This window comes from Ambystoma mexicanum, chromosome 14 (genome assembly GCF_040938575.1).
Source record: "Ambystoma mexicanum isolate Mex_15411 chromosome 14, UKY_AmexF1_1, whole genome shotgun sequence".
Lineage (NCBI taxonomy): Eukaryota > Metazoa > Chordata > Amphibia > Caudata > Ambystomatidae > Ambystoma > Ambystoma mexicanum.
This window is the reverse complement of record NC_090940.1, coordinates 170,263,924-170,288,287: the sequence shown is the minus strand read 5'-3', so window position 1 is coordinate 170,288,287 and position 24,364 is coordinate 170,263,924. Positions and strand designations below refer to the sequence as shown.

Below are 24,364 nucleotides of genomic sequence, written 5' to 3'. Positions count from 1 at the left end.
GTGTGCATGAAAGGGGCCTGTGTTTGCAGTGGGCTGGGGAGAAGGGGTGTGTGTGCGCCTGTGTGTATGAAAGAGGTCTGTGTTTGTAGTGGGCTGAGGAGAAGGGGTGTGTGTGCCTGTGTGTATGAAAGGGGTCTGTGTTTGCAGTGGGGTGGAGAGAAGGGGTGTGTGCGTGTGTGTATGAAAGGGGTCTGTCTGTGTTTGTAGTGTGCTGGGGAGAAGGGGGGGTGTGTGTGTGTGTGTGTGTGTGTGTGTGTGTGTGTGTGTGTGTGTGTGTGTGTGTGTGTGTGTGTGTGTGTGTGTGTGTGTGTGTGTGTGTGTGTGTGTGTGTGTGCGCCTGTGTGTATGAAAGGGGTCTGTGTTTGTAGTGGGCTGGGGAGAAGGGGTGTGCGTGTGCCTGTGTGTATGAAATGGGTCTGTGTTTGTAGTGGGCTAGGGAGAAGGGGTGTGTGTGTATGAAAGGGGTCTGTGTTTGTAGTGGGCTAGGGAGAAGGTGTGTGTGTATGAAAGGGTCTGTGTTTGTAGTGGGGTGTGTGTATGAAAGGGGTCTGTTTGCAGTGGGCTGCGGAGAAGGGGTGTGTGTGTCGGTGCCTGTGTGTATGAAAGGGGTCTGTGTTTGTAGTCGAGTGGAGAGAAGGGTTGGGTGGGTGTGTGTGTGTGTGTGTGTGTGTGCCTGTGTGTATGAAAGGGGCCTGTGTTTGCAGTGGGCTGGGGAGGAGGGGTGTGTGTGTGTGTGTGTGCCTGTGTGTATGAAAGAGGTCTGTGTTTGTAGTGGGCTGGGGAAAAGGGGTGTGTGTGTGTGTGTGTGTGTGTGTGTGTGCCTGTGTGTATGAAAAGGGTCTGTGTTTGTAGTGGGCTGGGGAGAAGGGGTGGGTGGGTGTGTGTGTGTGCCTGTGTGTATGAAAGGGGCCTGTGTTTGCAGTGGGCTGGGGAGGAGGGGTGTGTGTGTGTGTGTGTGTGTGTGTGTGTGTGTGTGTGTGTGTGTGTGTGTGTGTGTGTGTGTGTGTGTGTGTGTGTGTGTGTGTGTGTGTGTGTGTGCCTGTGTGTATGAAAGAGGTCTGTGTTTGTAGTGGGCTGGGGAGAAGGGGTGGGTGTGGGGGTGTGGGCGTGTGTGTGTGTGTGTGCCTGTGTGTATGAAAGGGGTCTGTGTTTGTAGTGGGCTGAGGAGAAGGGGTGTGTGTGTGTGTGTGTGCCTGTGTGTATGAAAGGGGTCTGTGTTTGTAGTGGGCTGGGGAGAAGGTGTGTGTATGAAAATGGTCTGTGTTTGTAGTGGGCTGGGGAGAATGTGTGTGTGTATGAAAGGGGTCTGTGTTTGTAGTGGGCTGGGGAGAAGGTGTGTGTGTATGAAAGGGGTCTGTGTTTGTAGTGGGGGGTGTGTGTGTGTATGAAAGGGGTCTGTGTAGTGTGTGTGCATGCGTGCGTGCGTGTCAGTCAGCTGGGCCAGGGGTTTTGGAAAAAAATGTATTTGTTTTGAATATTAAAGGCTGCACAAAATCAGCCGGAAAAATAAAACTGTCCTTTTTGTGTGCAGCCTCTAATATTCGAGATTCACATAGAACTGTTTTTTGTGGTTGTACCGGCTGGGCAGGTTAGCAATATAGGCAGCCTCCAGATTGTGGACAGCAAAAATTAACAGCAGAATGGCTTTTGAAAGACGGATAGGGTCTGAATCTGTTAAGTACACTAGACCTAGGAGTTTGTCTGTGTGAGTGTGGGATGTGCAAGGATGCAAGATTAGTAGTGAGGAGTTAGTTGAGGGGTGAGGGCATGGAGTGGGGGTTGAGGGCATGGAGAGGTGGCAGATTTCACTGAGATTAAAGATGCAGACCGGTGCCACGCAAAGGAAGTTCCATAAGTCAGGTTGGTTTCCTGCAGATGGCAGTGGCAAGAGTTTTGAAAAATGCTTGTCTAAATTAGCCTACGTTTCTGGTGCACAGTTTTTAGTTGGTCGCTATTATTTTTCATTTCTTTCCAAGTGGTTGGTTAAAAAGCCAAGTCTTGAGCACTTCCCTGAAAGTCAGGTGGTTCTCCTCCAGACAGAGATGTTTGGGTAGGGTCTGCCACAGTTTCGTGGCCAGAACTGAAAAACAGGATCCTGCTTGCTGTTTCTTGTTGAAGTTGGGGACTTGTACTAGTGCAGCATTACTGGACCGAAGTGTTCTGGAAGTAGTGTAGTGTTGAAATCTACTTCTGAAGGAAGGGAGGCCCCCTCCATGGTATGAATGATGGGCTATGCACAGGGTTTTGAAATTAGCTAATTTTTTTATGGGAAACCAGTGGCGAGTACGTAATGCTGGCGTGACATGTTCAAATCAGTACTTTCTGGCGTGACATGTACAAATCAGTACTTTCTGAGAAGTAGTCCTGCTGCTGCATTTTTTAACTCTGATGTTTCCTCTTTAGTTTATCTGGGAGTCTGAGATAGAGTCTGTTTGCATAGTTTAGTTTGGGTACTGTTAAGGAAATTATGGTCATGGCTTTGTGGGTGAATGTTAATTAAGGTAACATGCGGTATAGCATGCACAGCTGGGAGAAACAGCTTCCGACGATGGCTTTGACTTTTGGATCAAGAGTCAGGGTGTTGTCCATTTTCGTTCCAAGATTTCCTACTATGGTTGATGGGGTTGGGCAGAGGCCCATCTCGTCAGGCCAAGGAATTTTGGTGAACTTAGAACCTGTAGAATTACAGAGCATTCGATCTGTTTACAAAGGCTGATTTTTAGTGTGTAAGATTAGAGGGAGCTACATTGACGGTTTGCACATAGATCTCCAAGAACACCTGTGTGCTGGCCGGGAGCTGCCTTTATAAACCCTGGGATCCCAGAGCTCATACTTATCAAAGGTGCCATTATTGCTGGAACGCAAACTTTCCTGCTTTCTCGTCTAGATATTGGCCTTTATACTGGTGTAGTTTGTCCCAGTTAGGGCTGTCTTTTCACAGTGTTATGGTGGTTAGAAGCTATACTTCCTCCAACCAGAAGCTTGTTTGCTTGCAGATTGTCCCTGCAGTGTTCTTACATTTGCCTTCCAATGCATGAGAAGTCCACCAAGTCTTGATTTTTCTTTTGAATTCTGGAATTCATAGATTTCTTTAGCATTTTAAGTTTAGAAAAACGACAAGTCCCACAATTCCAAGGAAATAAAAACATGACTGGCTGGCCATCTTGCATATAGCAGTGCGAAACAGGAGATCTCTCTCCATGAGGGTGGTGTCTCCCCAGACCTCTCTAACCTCTTCAGATCTGTGGTTTTTCAATAGCCTGGTATGTTAACACTTTTTTGCCAATACCCCTTTATTGAGACTTGAATAGTTCAGCTATTTATTAAAGTGTAAGTTGCAGTATCTTCTCCTGTCCTCTGTTGTGTAGGTTTCCCACCAGCTTATTTTATTTATTTATATAGGGGGAGGAACAATGCTCTTTTAATCACAAAAGAATTAACGATAGAAAAGAAATCAGATTTGACTGGAAGCAGTGAGCTTCTTACAATGGGATGAGTTTGAGGTAGATTCTGACCAGGCTATGGAGGGGAGTAAGTGGAACAGTAACTAGAGACAATCCATCACTGGACTTACATAGATTAAGGTTGACCAACATTGGACATTTTACGTGCATGTAGGCGGTGCAGCCAGGTGTCATGATGGATAAAGTGATAGAGAGGAGGCAGAGGGAAAGAGGGAGGTTATAAACTGAGGGAAAAATGGTAGCTTGAAGGCAGATTACAGGTAGGTTAAAAGTATAACTCTGAGTCGAGGAGGTAGGTTTTTAGTTTGGTATTGAACAAATTGGTGTGGACTGTTTCTCGGATGTCCGGGAGTAGAGAATTACATGCAAACGGAGCAAGAAGAGAGAGCAGAATTGAGAAGCAGCACATGGAGGGCGAGGAGCCACAAGGGTAGTCGAGGAGGCCAAGCAGAGTTTGAGAGAAGGCTTCTAGATTTGGATAGAACAGGATACAGTAGTGCCGTACCCTTTAGAGGTTTCAGCAAACTTGCCAACATGACCCATTACATTTAGTAGAGGCTAGTTCAGTCCAGTTTTTTCTTTGCATTCTGGGATTTCTAGTCCTCGATTTATGATGGTTAACTCCAGGACTACAAATTCCAAACGCTCCCCTTAGCATGACCAATATCATTGACCTAATCCCGTTTTTTCTTGAAACCTACTGCTTGTTAACCTACACCCGATTCCTGAGACTTTCCATTTTGCCTCAGTTTTGTGGACCCTGCGACTGGCGACAGTTGTAGTCCAAAACATCTGGAGAGCCAAATATTGCAGACCCCTGCTCTAAAACAGTTTCCTTAATTCACTTTTCCATTCCAATATGGCCACGGTACAAGACCTACGCTTTTTCAGCTTTGCTATTTTTAACCACTGTACCCATGACAGAGTCCCGAAAAAAGTGGAGGATGTGCTAGCTCTTCGGTTCTGTTTAAAATTGGGACCGCCAGTTCAAATAAGATATGAACTACTTGTAGCGCAATTGGATAATGGGTTGTGAGGCTCATTAATGATGGGCATGGTTCCTGAATAACAGAGTCAAACCCAGGCGGTAAGGGGTTTACGGCGGCGTAAACAGCGCCGACCCTTACCGCCTGATTCCGAGGTCCCTTAGCGCCATGGAGGATTTAACACCTGCTTTTAGCAGGTGTTAAAATCCATGGCGCTAAGGGACCTTGTTGTTAATTACGCCACCGTAATTTACGGTGGCGTAATTAACGCCTTCCCCACTCCCATTATGCCCTATGGGGCAAAAATGGGAACGGGGAAGGGTAAATGGGTTAATGGGGACTTACCGCCCCGCCAACCTCGGAATGGGGTGGTAAGTCCGCCAACCACCATGGCGTAAACATAGTTTACGCCATGGTGGTAAAGGTACGACCCAGGCGGTAACTTACCGCCTGGGTCGTAATGAGGCCCAAAGTGAATGGAAATGGAGCAGGGGTGTTGGTAGATCTGGAAAAGATCCCATGCTACACTAATGTCGGGACTGTCGAGACTCGGGGCTAGCTAGACTTTTGGCTGTAACTCCTGAGCTTCTATCCGGGTCTATAACCAAAAGACCCGGGGCTATAGCCCCCTCACCCCACCCCAGCAACGCTGCTGAAAAGGAGGCAAGGGTTTTGGTGGGAAAGTATTATCAGTAGTAAACAGATGCCCAGTTTCTGGGCTCATTGTGGCCCAACTGCCTCCTTCACGTTTTCCCAAATCCATGAAGCAACTTGGAAGTTGAATGTCGGGGTCTCTTGGAGGCTTCCGTACAGTACTGGAAATATAGGTGTACCGAAGAGCAAGGATGACGTGGAATGGACATCAGAACAATGATGTGCAAAAAGGGTCATGCAACCATTTGCAACATGGGAGAAAATACATGGATATTAAAACGTTTAGTTAATCAATTATAGAATGTGTGCAGTTGGACTTGACAGACCCAGCTGATATGCTTTGAGTAGGGTCTTTAACGGCCATTGTGTATGGCTCCAGTGCAATATGCTAGACTGCAGCGTCAAGTGCAGTGCACTCCTGCATCATCACCCACATTCGGACATATTTCTGGGCAACTCCCACCCTCACGCCTGCGCGCAGGCTAGGCTCGCCTAGACAGATAATGCACCGGCACATGGGAGACCCCAAGAAACCCAATGCCAGAGCTTCGACTCGCCCATCATTGCACGCGCAACTCCTCTCAAAGCTTACTTTGACAAGCTTGCACCACCAGTTTCATGCACCCCTCCAATCCCCACCCTACACCAGCAAGCCAAAGGTAATCGGCGCGCACCTCTGTGAAACACCTTGGAAGCATCGCTTTTCCCAGCTCGTGCTGCTCCTGTGGACGTGGATCTGGACTTTTCTGCTTTGTAGCAATTGGCATTTGGAACTTTTTTTGTGGCCTATTACACGTGGCTCCGCCCCTTTTGGAAGTTCCCCATAAAACCTAGCACACGCGCACCTGTGTGAAGCACCCTGGAAGCACCGATTTGCTGCTTAGCTGAAGCGGCGAAGTGATGACCAGAGTGTGCCGACAATCGTGATTTCTTAACTGCTAATTGGTGAGTCTTTTTTGGGAGGTATCTGTATAATAAGAGGAGGGGTCACCTAAACAAGAGAAAATAATGTATCCCAGCACATCTCTATTCTTTAAAGTCAAGAATGCCTGATCATTTAAATACGCCTCAGCTCCTGGCGGCTGAGGGCATTCAAACTCGAAGGAAAACTTAGCAGAAGACAATCATTTTAACACCAGTGACAGCCAATAGGTGCACATCGGCAAACATGGATATCCGTGACTTTTGTTCCATTCGTCCGGAGTGCATGCCTGTGACACCCTTGCAACCTGCTCTAATAGAACAGCAGATGCCTCAGCACGCTCACGGGGAGGGTATTAATAGCGAGCCTACGCCGCCCATAGGCGCTCCCCTTAGCATGACCAATATCATTGACCTGAATACCCAGAAAAGTCCTAAAACAACACAAGTGATTTCTGATTTGACAATATTAGGAGTAGTTCACTCCCCTCAGCGAGGGACTATAGTAGATTCAGTTGTCTCAGAGGCAGTGCCAGAGGGTTCGAATCTGAGCCATTTGAATTCAGACAGATCTATTCATCCAAGTGTGTGTGAATTGTCGCACAACATGAGTAATACCTCCTCTCAAAACTACTATGATAAATGCTCAATGGATTCTTGAGCTCACACTGTGTCATATGCACAACCAACACTGCAAAGGCGTATGCTATCACAAATGAAATCACCCCAAATGCATGAAAGTCAGAATACATTGCTCGAGATAATACTTTCAGCGGTTAAATCAACAATGTCAAGTTTATTTAAACGTTTTGAATCTTTAGATGCCAAAATGACGCAACAATCAGTACAAATCCAATTGATTTCTGATTGGATTGCACGTGAAATACAAATTGGAACAAGTAACCTAATTTTACCTGATAAAGCAAAATTATGTCCAGCACCGTCTCTGCCAGACTTGCAAACAACAAGACAGATGCATTATCCCTCTGCTCTTCCCCAGTTTGATCAAGTGATTAAACCAGTAGGAGAGGACGTCATAAACACATCAGTTGTACAATACATGATTCCTGGGTCAGTGGCTCCCTGCAACGTGTTAATACCACTTTGAACCATTTTGATATATTCACTGAAAAGGGAGCAACATTACAAAAATAACCTTCCCGAAAGACCAAACCTAAATTGGTGGAACAAGAGACAACCAAAAAAAATATATATAATATGCAGGCCCTCAAATAATCTAGCATTAAGAGGGCCAAACCATTCATTCGGGCCATCTGTAGAGCATTAAAGAGCCCAACTTAGGCAGCAAATTCGAAGTCATCAGGCAATGAAACGACTTTAAAAAAAATAATATACGCCCCATCACTCATGAGGAATAAATTGGAGAACATTCTCTAACACACAAACCCCTAAATGACTTGATTGCAGTCCTTGATCTCCCAATGCCGACGGCAAGAATAATGCAATCACAAGCAGCAAATCGAGCCACATTAGAAACAAACAAATCGCAGACTAACTATAAGCCTTTCCTTGAGGAAAAAGGTATGGAGATCAAAAAGGGAGTAGATGCATATCTGGCAGAACGTCTTAAAGATCAAAGCGTGAATCTGCAAAAAACAGATGCTACTGGTGATCAGACAATATTAGAAGGAGTCCAGTGGGGAGGAACGTCAATGAAACCCCCAACACAGTGGCGGGATGAGACAATGATCGATTCTCAACAGCCTCACAACTCAACTACCAATTACAAATAGGCCACTCTCTAATAACAAGGTGAACAGCGCGATCAATAAAGAAGAGTCAATTAGCCGCTCTGCACCTACTAAAGACAATACCATACCGCATGCACATTCATTGATTATGAAATGTCGCGCTTTGTCGTATAGTGGATATGACCTTTGCAGAGCTAGTATATTGAACATCTTTGCAGATGTCCCTGCTTAAGAATACGTCACCTCCCTGGACATAGAGCAGTTTCAATTCTTGAGTGTGGTGAACTTCTCCATTGTGAGACTTTGGATACGCTCTGGTGGGTTCTGAATGTAGTGTGGAGGGCAAAGATGGATCTGTTTAGGCTGGGTTTCGTTATATCCCAAAATCCAGAGATCAAAAATATGACTCAATTTGAGACTAAAAATGAACAGCCCACAATAAATTGCAATAATTGTGAACATGCCAGAGACCAGCAATTGCCAATGCAACAACATGGCATGGCATAACCATCAGTAGAAAAGTCTAAAAAAACAAATACAATTGGCTAGCTGGAATACCCCAGTCACACACATTTACAATAATCCAAACATAACCATATAACCAAATTTGTCATCATAGCCCTCCAGGAAACCTGGCTTATGATAACACCAATATGGGATGACCATGACATTGTTTTACTACCGACGAAGCCTTCAATTAGTGGTAGACGAACTTCTGGACTATTAGTAGCTGTAAAAATAAAAAAGCTCTGGTCTCACTATTCAAACCTGGGCTGCAACAAATAATGTTTTACAACTGGTACAAATAAATTGCTCTGACTGTAAAATAGCCCTGTTGAACATATATAGGAATCCGGCAGGTAGGGCAGACGATAGTTTCTATAAAGCACTAATATCACTGCTAGACGACATTCTCATGACTGCAAACATATTCACTACTATAATTATCGGAGACCTTAATTTGGAGTGCATTAATTCCGGACCTAAAGCAAGAAACCCTGATGTTTGTTTGTTTATTTATTTATTTGTATGGCGCACCTGACCAGGGGGTATCTGGGCACCTTTAGCACAGAAGATACAAGTATACTTTTAGCTTGGTTACAGTAGATGCAATATACAACATTAACAAGAACAACGCAATGTAGGACACTTAACAGGATGTAACGCGATGGATCAGTTATGTCCGAACTAAACTTTAGAATGGTAAATGGATCATCGATCGGTGATGTTCCACCACAGAGCACATGGGGGAGAGGAAACTCACAAAACATCATCGATTACATCTATATCGATAACCATCTATTCGCTGTAGTAGATGCATTTGAAATTGTGCGCCAACCCCAGAGCGACCATAATATGCTTTCATTGACATGAACCTGGGAACTTGATCCAAATATCCCGAAAGCGCAATGGTATAAGCCGGCTATATCAATCAACAATGCCAAAAAACACTTTCATTGGTGTGACGATAATTTGCAATCATTGAATGAGAAACTACTGCAGAACAATCAAAGTCGCTCCAATAAGCAATATACAGAAATCTTGGATGACTTTTAGTGGTTGTTGATGACAGCCAGATCAGAGGCATATCAACATAAACACTGTTTTGATCCGGAGGTAAGGGCGAGAAGAGCAGATTGGCGGAGAGAAAAGAAAGCCATCACCAAATTGCCGATAGAGGAGAGACTTATAGCTCTAAAAAATCAGCCAAATGCAGTTATCATAATTGGATACGAGGAAGAAGAGCACGGTTGTTCCAGTGTGATAGTGAAGCCATGTTCACATAATTGCATAACAAGAACTTAGCACATATATGGCACTAAATGAATAATACTAAACACAACATGCAAATTTAGAGCCAAGCAAATGGAGTTATGGAACATCAATGGTTACAACATTATACCACCTTGTATGCTCATGCAGAATTCGATGACATGGTATATTCTCAGATGCCATCGGAAGCATGAAATTTGCATCACTATGTCGAAATTATAGAAGATCTAATTTAAAAAAATCAAGTGGCTCAAGGGCAATGTGCCCCGATGGATTTAGCAATGCCATGTTTAAGGCAGACTCTCGAAATTGGGCTATCATCTTGTATAACATCTTCTGGGACAGTCACGAAATGCACAATTCCAACTTCGTGGTGCAAATCAGTGATTGTCCCGATCTTTAAGAAAGGTGACCGTTCATCCCCTACCAACTACAGGCTGATAGCCTTATTGGATGCCCCAGTAAAGTTTTTGCTTGCTTAGTTCTTCAAGACTTTAATGCATGGACCCAGGCGCATCACCAACGTGATCCAAATCAGACTGGCTTTGTAGCTGGAATGGCGACTGGAATTAATCTTTAATGTCTTAATGCGATCAAGGTGCGAGGCCAACTGACTAAACAACGTAGTTACCTCACATTTGTCAACCTCCATTTGGCATTTAACTCCGTTTCACGAGTCCTTCTCCTGACCAGACTTAAGAAAGCAGGCTGTCCTCTTACTTTGTGTGATATAATTTATGCTTTCCATTCTAATACCTCAGTGCAAATAAGAATGACTACGGAAGGGTTACTACCATCATCAATTCATACATCGAGAGGGCTAAAGCAGGGATGCATCCTTGCTTCAGCCCACTTCAATTTCTTCATACATGATGTCAGGGAAGCATTTGAAAATATTATCTCAGATTCCCCTAAATTAAAGCGAGTATCAAAGCACTGTTTTATGCTGATGACTTAACTTTTATCTCGAAAACGCTGATAGGCCTTCAGAGATTAATGAATGCCCTGGCATATTATTTAGAGGAAAATAAACTGGTGATCAATCTGCAAAAGACACAGGTTTTGGCATGCAACCCGAAGAAATCCAGTCAAGGTAAAATGTTGTGGACTATTAATAATGCTCGTCTCAACATAGTATCTCATTACACATTCTTGGGGATGATTATAGACCAAGATATGCAAAACAGAAGCCACTTGCTGCAACTGGAGTGTAAATTAACATCAGCTGTATCACAGACAAAAATCATCATTCATAAATATGGCAAGTTCTCCCTAAGTCCAGCCATGATATATTATGCACAGAAGGTTACACCGGTCCTTTTATATGGTATGGACTCGAGAAGTATCTTGCCAAAAGCCTTCTTCGATCAACTTGAGGGCACATTTTGGAGACAGGTCCTGCAACTCCCAGAGTGTACTCCGGTAGCATGGCTGCTCTGTGAATTAGGCTTTGTATCGTTGAATGCATTGCATCACTAGCGACTTTGTGCCATGTTCAGGAAATGTCTCATACTCAAACTCGGGCACATTGCTCAGAACGCTATCAAATTATGTGTTTTTTTCCAATCATAAGTTTCCCAAAGTTTGGACCATGAGCATTTATCAAATTCTGGATAATGCGGATGTTACCATAGAAGTCCTTGACTCCAATCCAGATCGCGCCAACTTGAAAATATACCAGGCAGATTGGATGGAGACGAGGAGACTCTGTTTAACGTATAAACATTTTGCAAAAAATCCCTTTGGGGAAAAAAGAATTTGGGTGATGGAATCGTATCTATACAGATCCCTGTCTCCTATCTTCAGATCCTCCATCCTCCGATTCAGATTGAACCTTTGGCCTACTCGTGATCTTTTATCCAATCGAAAATTACTACAAGCCAGCAACAATATTTGTCGTTTCTGCAACAAGCCAGGATGCAAGGAAACACTAGGACATCTTATAATTCACTGCATCGCGTTAGTAGCAGAAAGTCTAAAATATTTCGGCAAACATTATAAATATCTGGGTTCTTTGAATTCTGATACTAGATGGCAGTTACTCCTGTCCACTCCCTCAATTAGCATTAGATTAGCAACGGTAAACTTTCTTTCAGCATTAGCACTGAATGATTAAATATAAGTGTTTACTGTCCTAGAACCATTTGATTAATTGCTATCCTTGTTATTAAAATGAAGGGGGAAAACAATCTTCAGGAAAGTAAGGATGTTGGCTTGAAACATTGTCTAGCTGTGTTCATGGTTCTGATTCATGGTTGTTGGAATTGGCAATATATTCATACATGAACAATCCATCTACTATACAAGAGTAATTACAATGCAATAGTGTCCAATTAAATTAATCAATTTGTGTATTGGCCTCTGATAACCATATGAGAATTCAAAACACCTATATTGGGCTGAATGAAGTTTGGTTTTAATTACTAATGTAAGTTGTGCCACTATGTTACATTGATTGTAAATGGGTATCTGCTTACAATTGTGTTCTGTGTACCTTCTGTAATCATTGTATTTTAATGTTATTTCTATGTTAATTTGCTTGTTTTAAATTTTCAAATTAATTTGATATTTCTAATTGAAAAGTTGATTAATTCAATAAAAAATACACATTTTTTAAAAAAAATAATCGTCTCCCAGGGCAACATGCAGTCAGGCAACACATTCCCCGTCAATCAGACCCCTGTACTGTACAAACAAATGAAACGTCGGACAATCATAGACCCACAAATCCACAACAATCACAGCTCTGAGCTATAAAAAAAAACGATATCGACAATGGAATTGTCATCTAAATCATGTCCAAATGGATCAACTTGGTCCTGGAGAGCAGGAATTCCAAATGCATCCATCTCTTGTAACCATTCCCCTCACAGCGGAAAACACACTAAAGTCTGGTCTTCTCAAATAGAGCGCCAATAGTTTGAGCCTACATGCCAACATTATCCATTCCATTCGTGAGTTGCTAGTGCGGTCCTGGTTTTAAGTTTGCATTCTGGGGCCTGTAGTCCAGGGTTCATATGAGGGGCGGGCGGACAGCAGGAACACAAGCATGCCAATGTAAAGCTGGAAGCAGGAATGGACTAGATTCCCCCGAATGGAATGGAAAATGTTGGCTCGTATGCTTGAGTGGCGCGAAGCAAGAGGAACATACTCACGTTTGTTAAGTACTCTGTTGAGAACAGTCATCAGCTCCTCAGCACTTATTTCCATGTCCTGTTCAAGAAAAGAGAAAGAGGCCAGTCATCCACATCAGATAACAGAGTGAATCTTGCCGGCAATCTTTGATGAATTAAAGAAAGCCAACATTAAAGCTGCAAATGTTTGCGCCTCTGTACGTTTGCGCATGCGCCACTCGTCTGATCACATACTGCGCCCTGCGTTCATTCACACATCACAGAAGGGTCCTCATGAACTGGCAAGGATTTTATAAAAAAGAGAAAGCAAACGAGATCCAGCCATTTCAGCCATCTGAAAATGTTAAAGAAAATGCACTCACACCACTGCACACAAAAATATGTTCTCCATTTGGCGATTGCCTTAAAAAGGACAACACTGTAAAGGATACGGTGCAAAAACTGCTCGCGACTCAGATCCAGTCAAAGTCTCAAGTCAAGGAAAAACGAGCATTGTCAATGGCAACAGTTTTGACTTTTGTGTAGTCATGGGAAAGGCACTGTTTAGTGTATTAACTGGCCATTTGATGGTAGCAAGTGCAAAATGGGGGGAGTACCTGGGCATCTAATAGCAGTGCCTGGCAAATGTCTAATACATACACAAGCTAAAACTTTTGGCTTTGTCAATGCTTGTTTTAACAGGACTTCAGTGCAAGACATAAATTCGAGTGGCTGACCAGTAGCATGTTTACAGATGCGATTAAATCATTGGGCCTCATTAAGATGTCGGCGGTAACCCGCCGGTACCTGCCGATCTCGAAACACTGAATCCGCCGCCTGACTTCCCGGTGCCACTGGGAGATTACAAGTCCCGGTGAAGCGGGAAGTCAGGTGGCGGATTTGATAACTTCCCATTCCTGTGGAGTCCCATAGAACTCCATGGAAGTGGGGAGACGGAAGCACCGGCACCGTTGCTAACGGTGCCGATGCTTCCGTGACGACTCTGCCTACCGCTATGGCCCCTGCAGGCAGACTCATAGCGTGGTGGGCCGGAAACAAGGGTGCTGGTAAGCTTACCAGCACCCTTTTTTCCAGACTGCCCCACTCGGAATGAGGCCCATTGACTCTAAGAAGACTGCTTTGAAAGAAAACTGGCAGGCCCTTCGAGTACAAGGTTTAATAATTAGGCTTGATAAAGCTAGCTCGTATAGATCCCAGGAGGATGTGTTTTGGGTAGGAAGGGGCAGGTAGTGCATGGGAATGGCCATAGGGATTAGCAGTGAAAAGGGCAGTCAATGGGCAAACAACACCTGAAAGCTTTGTGCCCCTCCTCATAATGGCATTTCTCCCTAGCTGTACTTTAATGCAATATTTTGGCTAAAGGGTCTGATTAAGTGCCACTTTATGGCCAAAACTAAGCAAGACTTGTAACTGCACATTATAGTTCAGCGGAGGGGCAAGAGCCTTGTGAGAACAACCCCCCATCCAAGGCAGAATTGGTACTTCAATAAAAGCAAAAGCGGAAACCTGGTGCTTGCTTTAGTGGGGCCTTCAAAATCACCATAGGGCAGTGGTCTTCAAACGAGGGGCCCAGTGTATTTAAAAACGGATTAAGATGACAGTTTTTTCCTATAAAATACAAGAATATTTTTCAGTGCGTATATTTGATATTAAAAGGAGTCACCTTAATCGTTTTTTAAAGAGCCGCCCCTCCCCCATACATCCTTTGGGCACCCTTTGGGTGCCAACCCCTAAGGGGGAGGGAGTTGCAGAGAAACAATATTTTTACTCAAGGCGGGGCTCAGTATAAACAAGTTTGACTACCACTGCCACAGCCACAGGGCCTCATCGTGGCCCAAAGGGAATGCTGAGTGAATTTTAGAGAGCAAGGGTTGAGAGTACTACTGCGCAGTGAAGGAAAACTCACAGAATCGCTTAAATATGACCTCAGATGTTAACTAAGGTAGCCCTCTTGGTAAAGGAGACTGTGTGGAACTTGGGTACAATAGAATCTTTTGCTAGAATTTGGGAATGTTTCTTGGGTGAAATGAGGTTACGGGGGTTCTGTAGATACTCAACCCTTCATGAAAACAGAGAATGAAATGGGTCTAAAATGAGGAAAGTAAGGCAGCTGGGGCCAGGAAAAGAGAGAAGGGGAAATTACCCATTGGACTTGAGACGAAACGGCACCTGGGGGTGGGGCTACAGCAGGGCCGCTGGACTCAGGGGTGGGAACGAGAGAGGGAGATCTCAAGGGAAGATGTAGTAGAGAAGCTTGTAGTAAGGGAGTAAGAGATTGTAGTCATGTTTGGTGGAGGAGATGATAACTGTAATCATGATACTGGTGAATATTTTAATAAGTGGCTAATTGGGGTGGGGGAGGGGAGCATGAAAACGCATACTAAAATGTCGGCTTCATTGGTATAATCAATGAATACATAGTGATTCCAATCTTTGTAGAAAAAAATTCAACTTCAGAGATCTGGCTATTAATTAACAATGGCTTGCCCTTCCACATGAGGCATCCTTCAAAGGGGACAAACCTCATTAGTAGTAGTATTAGTAGTGCGTATCATTTGTATAGCGCCTTTCACCATTAATATGGTCACAAGACGATGTGGGTTGAACGCCCTTGGGGGTCCGGAGACCAGGTAGGGGACCATGTTGAGGAGGTGCTAGTATGCGTGTGTGCATATTGGCCAGTGCTTAAGATATGAGGGGTGGCCAACACCCTGCCATCCACCTATGTCGAGCTGGCATGTGGATGGGTGGTGATAAGTGGTCTGGAGGGGGTAAGAGAGAGCGGGATAGAAGTTAGGTGGGCAACTGCATATCGAATTTCTGTCGTGAATGGCAGCTGCATCCTTCTGGCAGACGTGTTGTGCGAAGTGTCTTCGAGTGGTGCATGATGGCAGATGCGTGTGGGTTTGCGGCCATGCCTTCGGCTAGTTTCCCTATGCGTGGAGAGTAAGAGGTTAAATGCATGGTCTACATTCTAACCAGTGACCCAGAATTAGTAAGATGGCTGAACGCTAAATCAACTAGCCTTAATGAAGGGCTAAATTCTACATGCTCCTAGGATAAGCGTGGAGGCTGCCATCTTATTTCTAGGTGAGCTGTCTGCTATATCGTACACTCGTCAGGATTCCAAGCAACGTTAACTTTCTTTATTTCGCCTGGGTTCAGTATCCGTGCTCGATTGTACAGTAAACTCAGGGTCCCAAAGGACTATTCTGTGCACATCTAGATCAGTGTAATGGCTACATTCTGAGTTCACCTGGAAGTAATAAAGTGGCTGCAGTCCTCAATCTTCAGCAATGAAGCGATGGCTACCTTGCATGGGTATCTAGAAACAATACATGGGCAGTATTCCTCATTATCCTAGATTCGAGCTTGGTTGCATTCTGCAATCCACAAAGCTCAGGGAGTAAGAGATGGCTATTTTGCTCAGGTGCCTAGAAGCACTTGATGTATTCTTCATCTGGCTGCATTCTGTACTCGTACAGTGTCGGTATACTGGTTGCACTATGACAGTCACATTTGGAAGAATGCATTGTATGTACCTTAGCGGTCGCCTTGGCGCATGTAACTACTGACAATAAGAGTTAGTGCGTTGTGTCTTACCTGGCCGTTGCTGTCGATTGGTTTCGACATCTGGATGGCGCCTCCCATGGGAGAAGGGGAAAGTTGTGGATGGGAGTGGTCCCCGATAACCTCCCCCATCCTCTGCTGGCCGCCCGCACATTTTAAATGTGGTAAGAGGATTCATGATGGCTGTTTGACAGCTGTTTCACCAGATTTTACTGGTTACTTTTCGCTATACAGTCTCAGTTCTCTGTATGCTTTGAAGGTTGACACTTTCATGGATGGGTCTACACTATGGACACCCATCAGCAATGTAGGGTTCTTTTTTCACACCCACTAGGAGAGCGTCCGCGCTGATGGCATTTCATTGAACGCTTCTGGCTAACGCCAGTTAGGAGGGATCCTCAAAGACTAAGGTTAGGATCTGGCGTTGTTAACTTCCTAAATGTAGGCTTGCAAGGCATCCATTGGCGTCCTTGGCTCACCTCCTAGTGGATGTGTGAGTCATCGTGGTTACAAAGTTTAGGAGTACAGATTTAGATGAGAAGATAGTCTTACAGTATTACAATGTATATAGGAATATTAACACAGATGTACAGGAAATCTGAACTTGGGCAATGCTACTGGCCAATCAGGTGGCGGGTTGAATCGGTGGACGACATTCTCTCGGCTATTCAAGTGCCTACATCGGTTTTCTGGCGTTTTTGTTTGGCAGGCACCCTTCAGGCCCCTTGTCCATAATGCCTTCACAGAATCCCATACCACCCATCCCCACACTCCCAACCTCCCCACTCTTTCCTGGTTTCCCCAGGTAACCTCTCCTTGCTGGTCGCCTGTGCTTCCACACCATCGCTTCTAAGAAAATAGAAAAGGGACTAGGTCCCTTTTCCATTTAACGTGGTGGAAATCATCTTTGTTTGACTTTTTTTGCACTGAGAATTGGGCATGTGCAATACATACAATGCACATTTCCAGTGGGGAAAAAAACAATGGAAAAGGATTTGAATAGCGATCACCCCGGGGGCATACAAAATGGATAGGGGTTGGGACCTGCCAAAAGCGAAAAGGGCTCTAGAAAGCACTTGGTTCACTAGCATTGCACCTGTGATCATTGTTATTGGGGTTGCAAGGGTTACGCCAGCTTTTCCAAAGGAGTCCCCAGGTGTTGCAGCTGGTGACCCTGAAAAACCCCTCATGAGGTCACTGCCAACGTTATAAATAGGATTTTGCATCAGAACCACCTTGGCACCTTTTTTAATATGAGTGCATGCCATGGAAACTTCGTGTTACATGTCATTGACAGTTTCTGGTCATGGTCAGACATTGCTTAGGTCCCACAAAGGTTAGTGGTCAATCACAGCGGTTCCAGATGTTGGTGTTCTTGAGTGGCAGTTCCTACAAAGCCACTGAAGATGCAAAGTAGCCAAAGAAGACCTGCTGAGGTTGGGGTGCACTGCACCTTTCAGGTTTAGTGGAGGCATAGATCCCCTGTCAGAAGATGTAAATGGGAATCCGGCATCAGTGGCGCAGTTAGCATGTGCGTTACTCATAGTGCCGACATTCACTTTGGTTTCTATTCTATAGTAGCAGGAGGAGCAGATCTCAGATGAAGTTCGTTTGCAGTGAGCTTGGTGCCCGGTGCTCCTGCCTCTTTGGCTCTGTGCAGGGACAAGCAGCAAGGTCTCCTGAGGGCAGGAGTTTATGAGAGCTTGTGACTCATTACTTTGCACGGTCAGGGTAAAAGAGCAGCATGCCTGGTCTTCCTCGGATATCTGGTCATGTTTGGCTGGCACTGGGGCAGAGCTTTGCCCTCGGGGAGGGTCTTGGTAGGTTGCAAGTTCAGGCAGGGACACCTTACAATCCGTTTTCAGGTTGACATCGTCCGTGCTTTGAAGCTCATCCCATGGTGCTACAAGTCAAGAGAAGAACCTTCCACTGTTATGGGAAGTTGGGTCTGGAGAGAAAGATTAGGGAACCCAATCCCCATTGAAAGAAGTGTATAGTGAGAAACCAGAAGGCACTCTCACAGCTACTCCCCAGGGATCCTTTGCTCAGGTGGCCAGGGAAGAGCCATTGGTTTTGGATCTCGACCCAGGGGGTGGACAAGCGAGGGAGGATCACCTGGGTGGAGGGTTCTTGGGGATTGGGGAGAGAGTGCTGAATGGCAACCTACCCTCAGCCTGCATGGGCTATGTCCACTCATGCCCCATCTTTCCCTGAAAATACCCTTCAAGTACTGAGAAGAGGAAGAGGCAACTGGGAGCAATGCACACTTCCCATTACAAACACCACTCTAGTGCCGAGACGAGGAAGAGAGGTGTAAGAACATGCAGTACTGAAGGTCAGGCATGTCCCACTAATTGGGCTCATTGTAGCCAGGCAGGTCAAGACAACACCACACACCTAAATCCCCTTTAGAGGGCTCACGTGTACAAAGGAAGAGGAGGCAATCATGTGATGGTAGAAGGAGAACCGCTGGGTTGGGGCAAGGCTAGGAAGTCTGAAGATGGGCAACAATCCGGGGAAGATCTGCAGGAACCGAGTAGAATGGGTCACGTGGCATGTGCAGGGCTGGGAGCCTTCAGCGTGGAAGGCGGCCGGACAGAGCTGCTGAAAAAGCTGAGCTGCAGGAAGCATCTCCCAGCAGAAAGAACGCGGTCTGCTTTCTTTGTGGGGGACTGGGAAGCTGGCGTGTGGGAGGACGTGCCCGGTGAGAGAGCAGCACATATGCGGCCTGCTTCCCGGCTTTGGAAGAGTAGAGCAGGAACAGCAGGAGCTGCAGAAAGGAGACATGAAGTGCTGGCGAGTGTCAGAGGACACAGGAAGAGCGGAGCTCTCCCCTGGGACTGCAGGCAAGTAACGGTCCGCAAGCCGAAGTGAAAGCAAACAATATTGAATGTCGAACTGAATGCAAAGTGCTACATGAGTGAAAGCATACCATATTCAATATCGAACTGAACGCAAAGTGCTATATGAGTGAAAGCACATCCTATTGAATACCGAACTGAATGGAAACTGCTACTTTGATTACGAGCAAGTGATATTGAATATCAAGCGAACATTTGAAAGTTAAACTAACATAGCGAATGTCACACTGTTTCAGCAACGCTGTGAACCGAATGAAAGCATAAGGCAAGTTGAACAAACACTTAAGTATTTGAACCATAAATGCGAGGAAGATTTATGAGCTTGTGGCAAAGCAAAAGACGGATGTAGAAAAGGGTTACACTAGCCAAAAAGGAAGCCAATTGTGGAAAACCCAAAGCCCAAGGAAGAAGGGCCTGCGAGGGGCTAACCACATCTAGTGCAGAGACTTGTGCTTGTGTGACCTAATGGGTGGACTGTCTGGTCTGACATTTGCTTCTAGACCAAAGAGCTCTCTACTGTGAAGATCAGGCATTCTAAAGCAAGCCAAGCAGAAGCATAGGGTTCCTGGATGGGTGACCTGTGATGGGTGGACCGTGTGTCTGATAACTGAGCCCTAAATGATGACCAGCACAGGGCATTGTGAGTAAGCCACTGAAACACTGTACTGAAATCTTGGGGAAGGGAACTCTGATAACCGAAGGAGCCAAGAAGTGTTGTTTTTGGGAAGGGAATCATAGGTTCTTTCTTTTGTGTGAACTGTACCATATTGAGCTTGGTGAAGAGAACCTCAAGGCCTGTTTGAACTTTGATGAGCTGAACACCTATTGGAACTGTATTGAGCCCGAGATAGAAAGCCCAAGAAGAATGAAGCTGAGGACAGCTGAGACTTTGCTTTTGAACATTGTTTTTGTTAATAAGAAACCCCACACCCTGTTTATTTCTAGATATGAGGACAAGCATAGGTTTTGATACAGACTTAATTGATTTGGACTTTCGGACACTGACTTCCCTTCGCCTTCTTTAGGCAGGTGAAATCCCTACCTTAGTTATAGGGCATGTTAGGCCTTACACCATCCTGACATTTTAATAAAGGTCTTCAAAACATGAATTATGTTGTCTCGGTCAACACTCTTGATACCATGCCTGCCTCACAGTATACATTTGAACAATTTGGCCAAGTAACAAAGGCCCCTGCGGTCAAGGGGAGGGCCCCTTAGGGATGAAATGGATGCACTCATCAAGGAGGGCAGTGCAGATAGGAGGGTGGGGAGAAAAGCAAGAGCCATGTACCAGGGAGGTGACGAGCAGCGTAATGTAGCCTCTGGGTAAACTTTAAGCTACCAGCTCTTGGTGGAAGCTTTTGGTTTTTACCTACCACTACTTTGCCCCAGCAATTACTTTTGTGCTGGACTAGCAAGCTGGTGCACATCGCCCAGAGACCCAGGAATAGGGGTGCACTAATGATAAGAATCAGAAGACATGATTTCATCTGAAGAGGCAAGAAATAGTACACCCTTGGAACTGAATAACTGAATTGAGCTTCTACACAAGGGAGGAAAACTTGACTTAAATGTACAAGCTAAGTTCTGAAGAGTTAACCCCAAGGAGAAGCCATCTTGGTGTATTACGTAGCATTTATCTAGTTTGGCCCAACCCTGTAAATAACCCTTATAAACCTTTGTCTAAACATTCCAGATTGCCATTTGCTGTTTCTACTCTGCTTTGGGACACTGGCCAATCATTCAACTTGCAATGGGCCCTTCCTGAGTTTTTGCTCAATTGTGAACTCTGGCATGAATCCCTGACACATTCGGAGATGGGTCATATCTGATCTAATGAATAGTGGTAATATATGGTCACAGCTGTACCCTATTACCTAATTTGTAGGAACAATGTTTGGCCAGGTGACTGTATTGGATTTTAAAATTGTTTTTTTCAGTTGGGACAACCCAGGGTACAACACAACCCCACTAGAACTGCACAAAGGCTACCATCAAACAGTGGCACCCACACAGCCAAGCAGTGAGTAGGCTTGCACAGGGAAACAGTGTATTGGTACTGTGGGAAAATCACAATTGCTTCGCAGGACTAGTGAATAAAGTTCTTACTCTGCCCCACACTCCTAATAAAGAAGCAGTGATCCCAGTCACAAAGATGAAATAGACACAGCTCAATAGATATACCTCCTTCACAGTTTAGGGGAGGGCGGGTAGATAGCAAGCTATGTATAATCAGCAGGAGGGTTGTGAGTTGGTACAGGAGCGAAGCAAACAATAGTACTGTGATACTGAAATAAAATAATGTCCAACCAAGGTTCTGCAAAATATAATCTTGAATTAAACTAAGAAATATGAACACAGCGAATAAAAACGTACTGGCACACCTCTGCAAGGGGAAACACAGAGAAAGCAGGCTTTAAAATAAAGGGGCACTCTGAGTATTTAGACATGGGCGCTCAGGCAAAGATGTCAGCAGCTAAATGTCAAAGTGATTGAATATGTCTTTCAAAAGAAAGAGGGGGGGCTTACAAGTCACTAGGGTCCTTTATAGTGGACCAAGAGGACAGGGTTACTTCAAATACCTTTGCCTATTGGTCTTGGGGTTCAACAGTGCTGAGCCAGGCTTTTCAGCATGGAGTCTGGAGTTTGTGTCATTTTGGTGTTAAGTCAGAAAGTGGTGGCGATGGGTTCCAAGGATGCAGTGCTGTGTGACACCAGCAACGTTTGCTGGGCGAAGATGCTCGGTACGGTATGCAGTGTCAGGTCGGTGGCGCTGAAGTCTCGGCAGCATTTGGTACGGAGAAGTCGATTTTCCTTCAGAGATGAGGGGGCTCAACACAGTATTGTGGTACTGCAGCAGCAGCGCCTTATATCTCGGAGAAGATTGTAACCCAGGCAGGTGGTGACATGTTGGGGATGCTAAAAGACTTGATGGGTCACAGATTTGGAAATGGAGGATCTTCGGCATCGAGTGAAACATGGAAATGTAGAGGCGTTTTGCATCTGGGTCTGAGATTACTTGAGCGGTTCCCTTGTAGCAGCTTGGAATGCTTCAAAGGTGCCCAAACCAGCGTACAGATGGTTCAGAGATGCCAAGAGAACCAGGGTTCACTTCTTTTTTCTGTGGTTACTGGGAGACCCAGTCCAGCGTCTTAGTGGAAAGGTGGGCTCTTTTTTTCTATCCTTCCCAACCAGGAAGGTTTGTAGGGAGCACTTGCAGTGAGCCCTTGATCATTCCAAATAAGCCCTGGGGATGTTAGGGAGAACAGTTTGCCACCTCTGTGGAGCTTTCTGTATTCACCTCTATGGTGGAGTACTTTGGAGCAGACTGTAACCCCAACATTAATCAACTAAGGGGCAGCATGCACCCTTATATAGGCAAAATATTACCTTGAAGTGGTCCACAGCACACCTGTCCAATCCAATTCCAGCTGTGGTAACATGTGCTCTTTGCCTGCTCATGGTGCCAGCACAGAGAATAGTATTTCATGGAAGGGTTCAGACACTTTCCATTAGGCCTGATTTACTTGTAAATGAAAAGGACCAGCACTACTCACCACTCCCCTACCTCGATACTCTTTCAACACCCACCATTTCCCAACCCTCTCTTCCATTTCTCTCTACAGAGCATGCCCTCATCCTACTATAACATCCCATCTCACCATTTCCTTTTTCTCACTCTCCCTTCAATTTCCTCTTCCTTCTTCCACCACCTTTTTCTATGACTGTTCTGTGCAGTATCGGTCAGACAGTGTCACGCTTCCATGGCTCACAGCACATCTGTGCATGGGATATATTTTACAGCACACCTCTCATTCAGTGCTTAATTTGTTAAAAGAAATAAGTGCCGGGGCTCAATGTCAGGATGGGCAGCTCCCTTCCCACTGTTGCCACCACCCACGGCTGCCACCCATGCTGTCAACTTATATGGGGTTAAAGCTGCAACTCCCACCAGCTTATGGTGCTTGAAGGATGTAGTCGGTCACTACAGCAGATGTGTGTTTTACACACACCAATCAACATACACATAAAATAATGTACTTGTGTCTTGACATGAGTCACAATCATCATTTACATTTTGATGTGATAATATGCTCTTCACATTGAAGCGTCTGTGTGCTAGATGCAATTACCAATACAATATCTCAGACCAAATAACCAGACAGACTCAAAGAAGAAGGTAAAATACTGCTTTAATCACAAAGTAGTAAAGAAGGGCGAATAAACACTCATCAAACCAATTCATGCTGACTCGCAATGTCTTTTAGAATATACTCAGTTTATATAATGCTGGATGTGCCATCTATGATGTTATCCTACGTGACAAACTGTAAAACCTATCGAAGGTTGGGGTTGGATTAGGGGAGCATGTCTACAGATAGATAATACGCATGTTAGTCCCTCATTGTCTGTCTCTCGTCTGTGAGACACACCCTGAGCTATTTCCATACACGTGGTGTAATAAACTTGTCATAGACGAGAATATGGCAGCAGAATAGTTCTTTGCAACATTGTATGTAAAAGTGCATGGTAGGCTTTTCTGATTGGTTGGCAACCCAAATGCAACCTTGGACATTCGGCTTGCTAGCAGCATGTACATAGAATCAAAACTCAGGTGCATGGAGATACGTCAGCTCTCCCCTTGATTTCCCAATTAGTCTACCCTCTCTCCTCAGTAGGCCTCATGCCAGTGTCCTCAGTTTGAAGGCTGACCTTGCCAGTCTGCACTGTCTATGAAGATTCGAGGGAGTGTAGGCACCCCATTATCTTAGCTTCAGACTTCATGAACAGCCCTGGTTTGCGAGCTCTCCATCACGTGTCAAGCAACCATGAAATTGTCCCTATCGGCAGTGTATTTAACAACATTTGATTCAATTATGATGGGTGTAGTTGCTTCGCTTGGCCTTTAGAGACTTGCTCATTCTATACCATATAAACCCCATGTCCTTTTAATTGTCCAGTATTTGGCATCCGTAACTGTTCCTGTTCCTCCTAATTTTAGGGAAATATGTCCTCGCACATGGTCTACTCATGGACTCCCTTTGTGCTTTCCTTCATCTCTCGAAATAGCATTCTTAGTTTCAAGCCAATGTACTCCTCGATTTTGCAAGGGAAAACAACTTCATCATCTTTCCACTTTAAGATCCTGGGCTCGTATCTTGGGGTAGCTGGGTTGATTGACATAAGCCGCTGTCCATCTTCTTCTAATGGTCATCCTAAATGTTTAATATATACCTCTCATAAGCAAGCTTCCAAGTATTCTTTCTACCTTGCGTTTTGGCGTATTTA

General features: G+C 44.9%; 1 protein-coding gene across 2 annotated transcripts in view; it reads right to left on the bottom strand.

Annotated features, from left to right (window-relative positions):
• CAPN3 (calpain 3) overlaps window positions 1-24,364 on the bottom strand; it is a 338,459-nt gene that overhangs the window by 53,224 nt on the left and 260,871 nt on the right. For both annotated transcript variants that reach the window (XM_069638824.1, XM_069638823.1), the window contains one exon: window positions 12,666-12,723. In XM_069638824.1, the coding sequence (XP_069494925.1) occupies window positions 12,666-12,723 (58 nt within the window). The remainder of the gene's footprint in view (window positions 1-12,665; window positions 12,724-24,364) is intronic.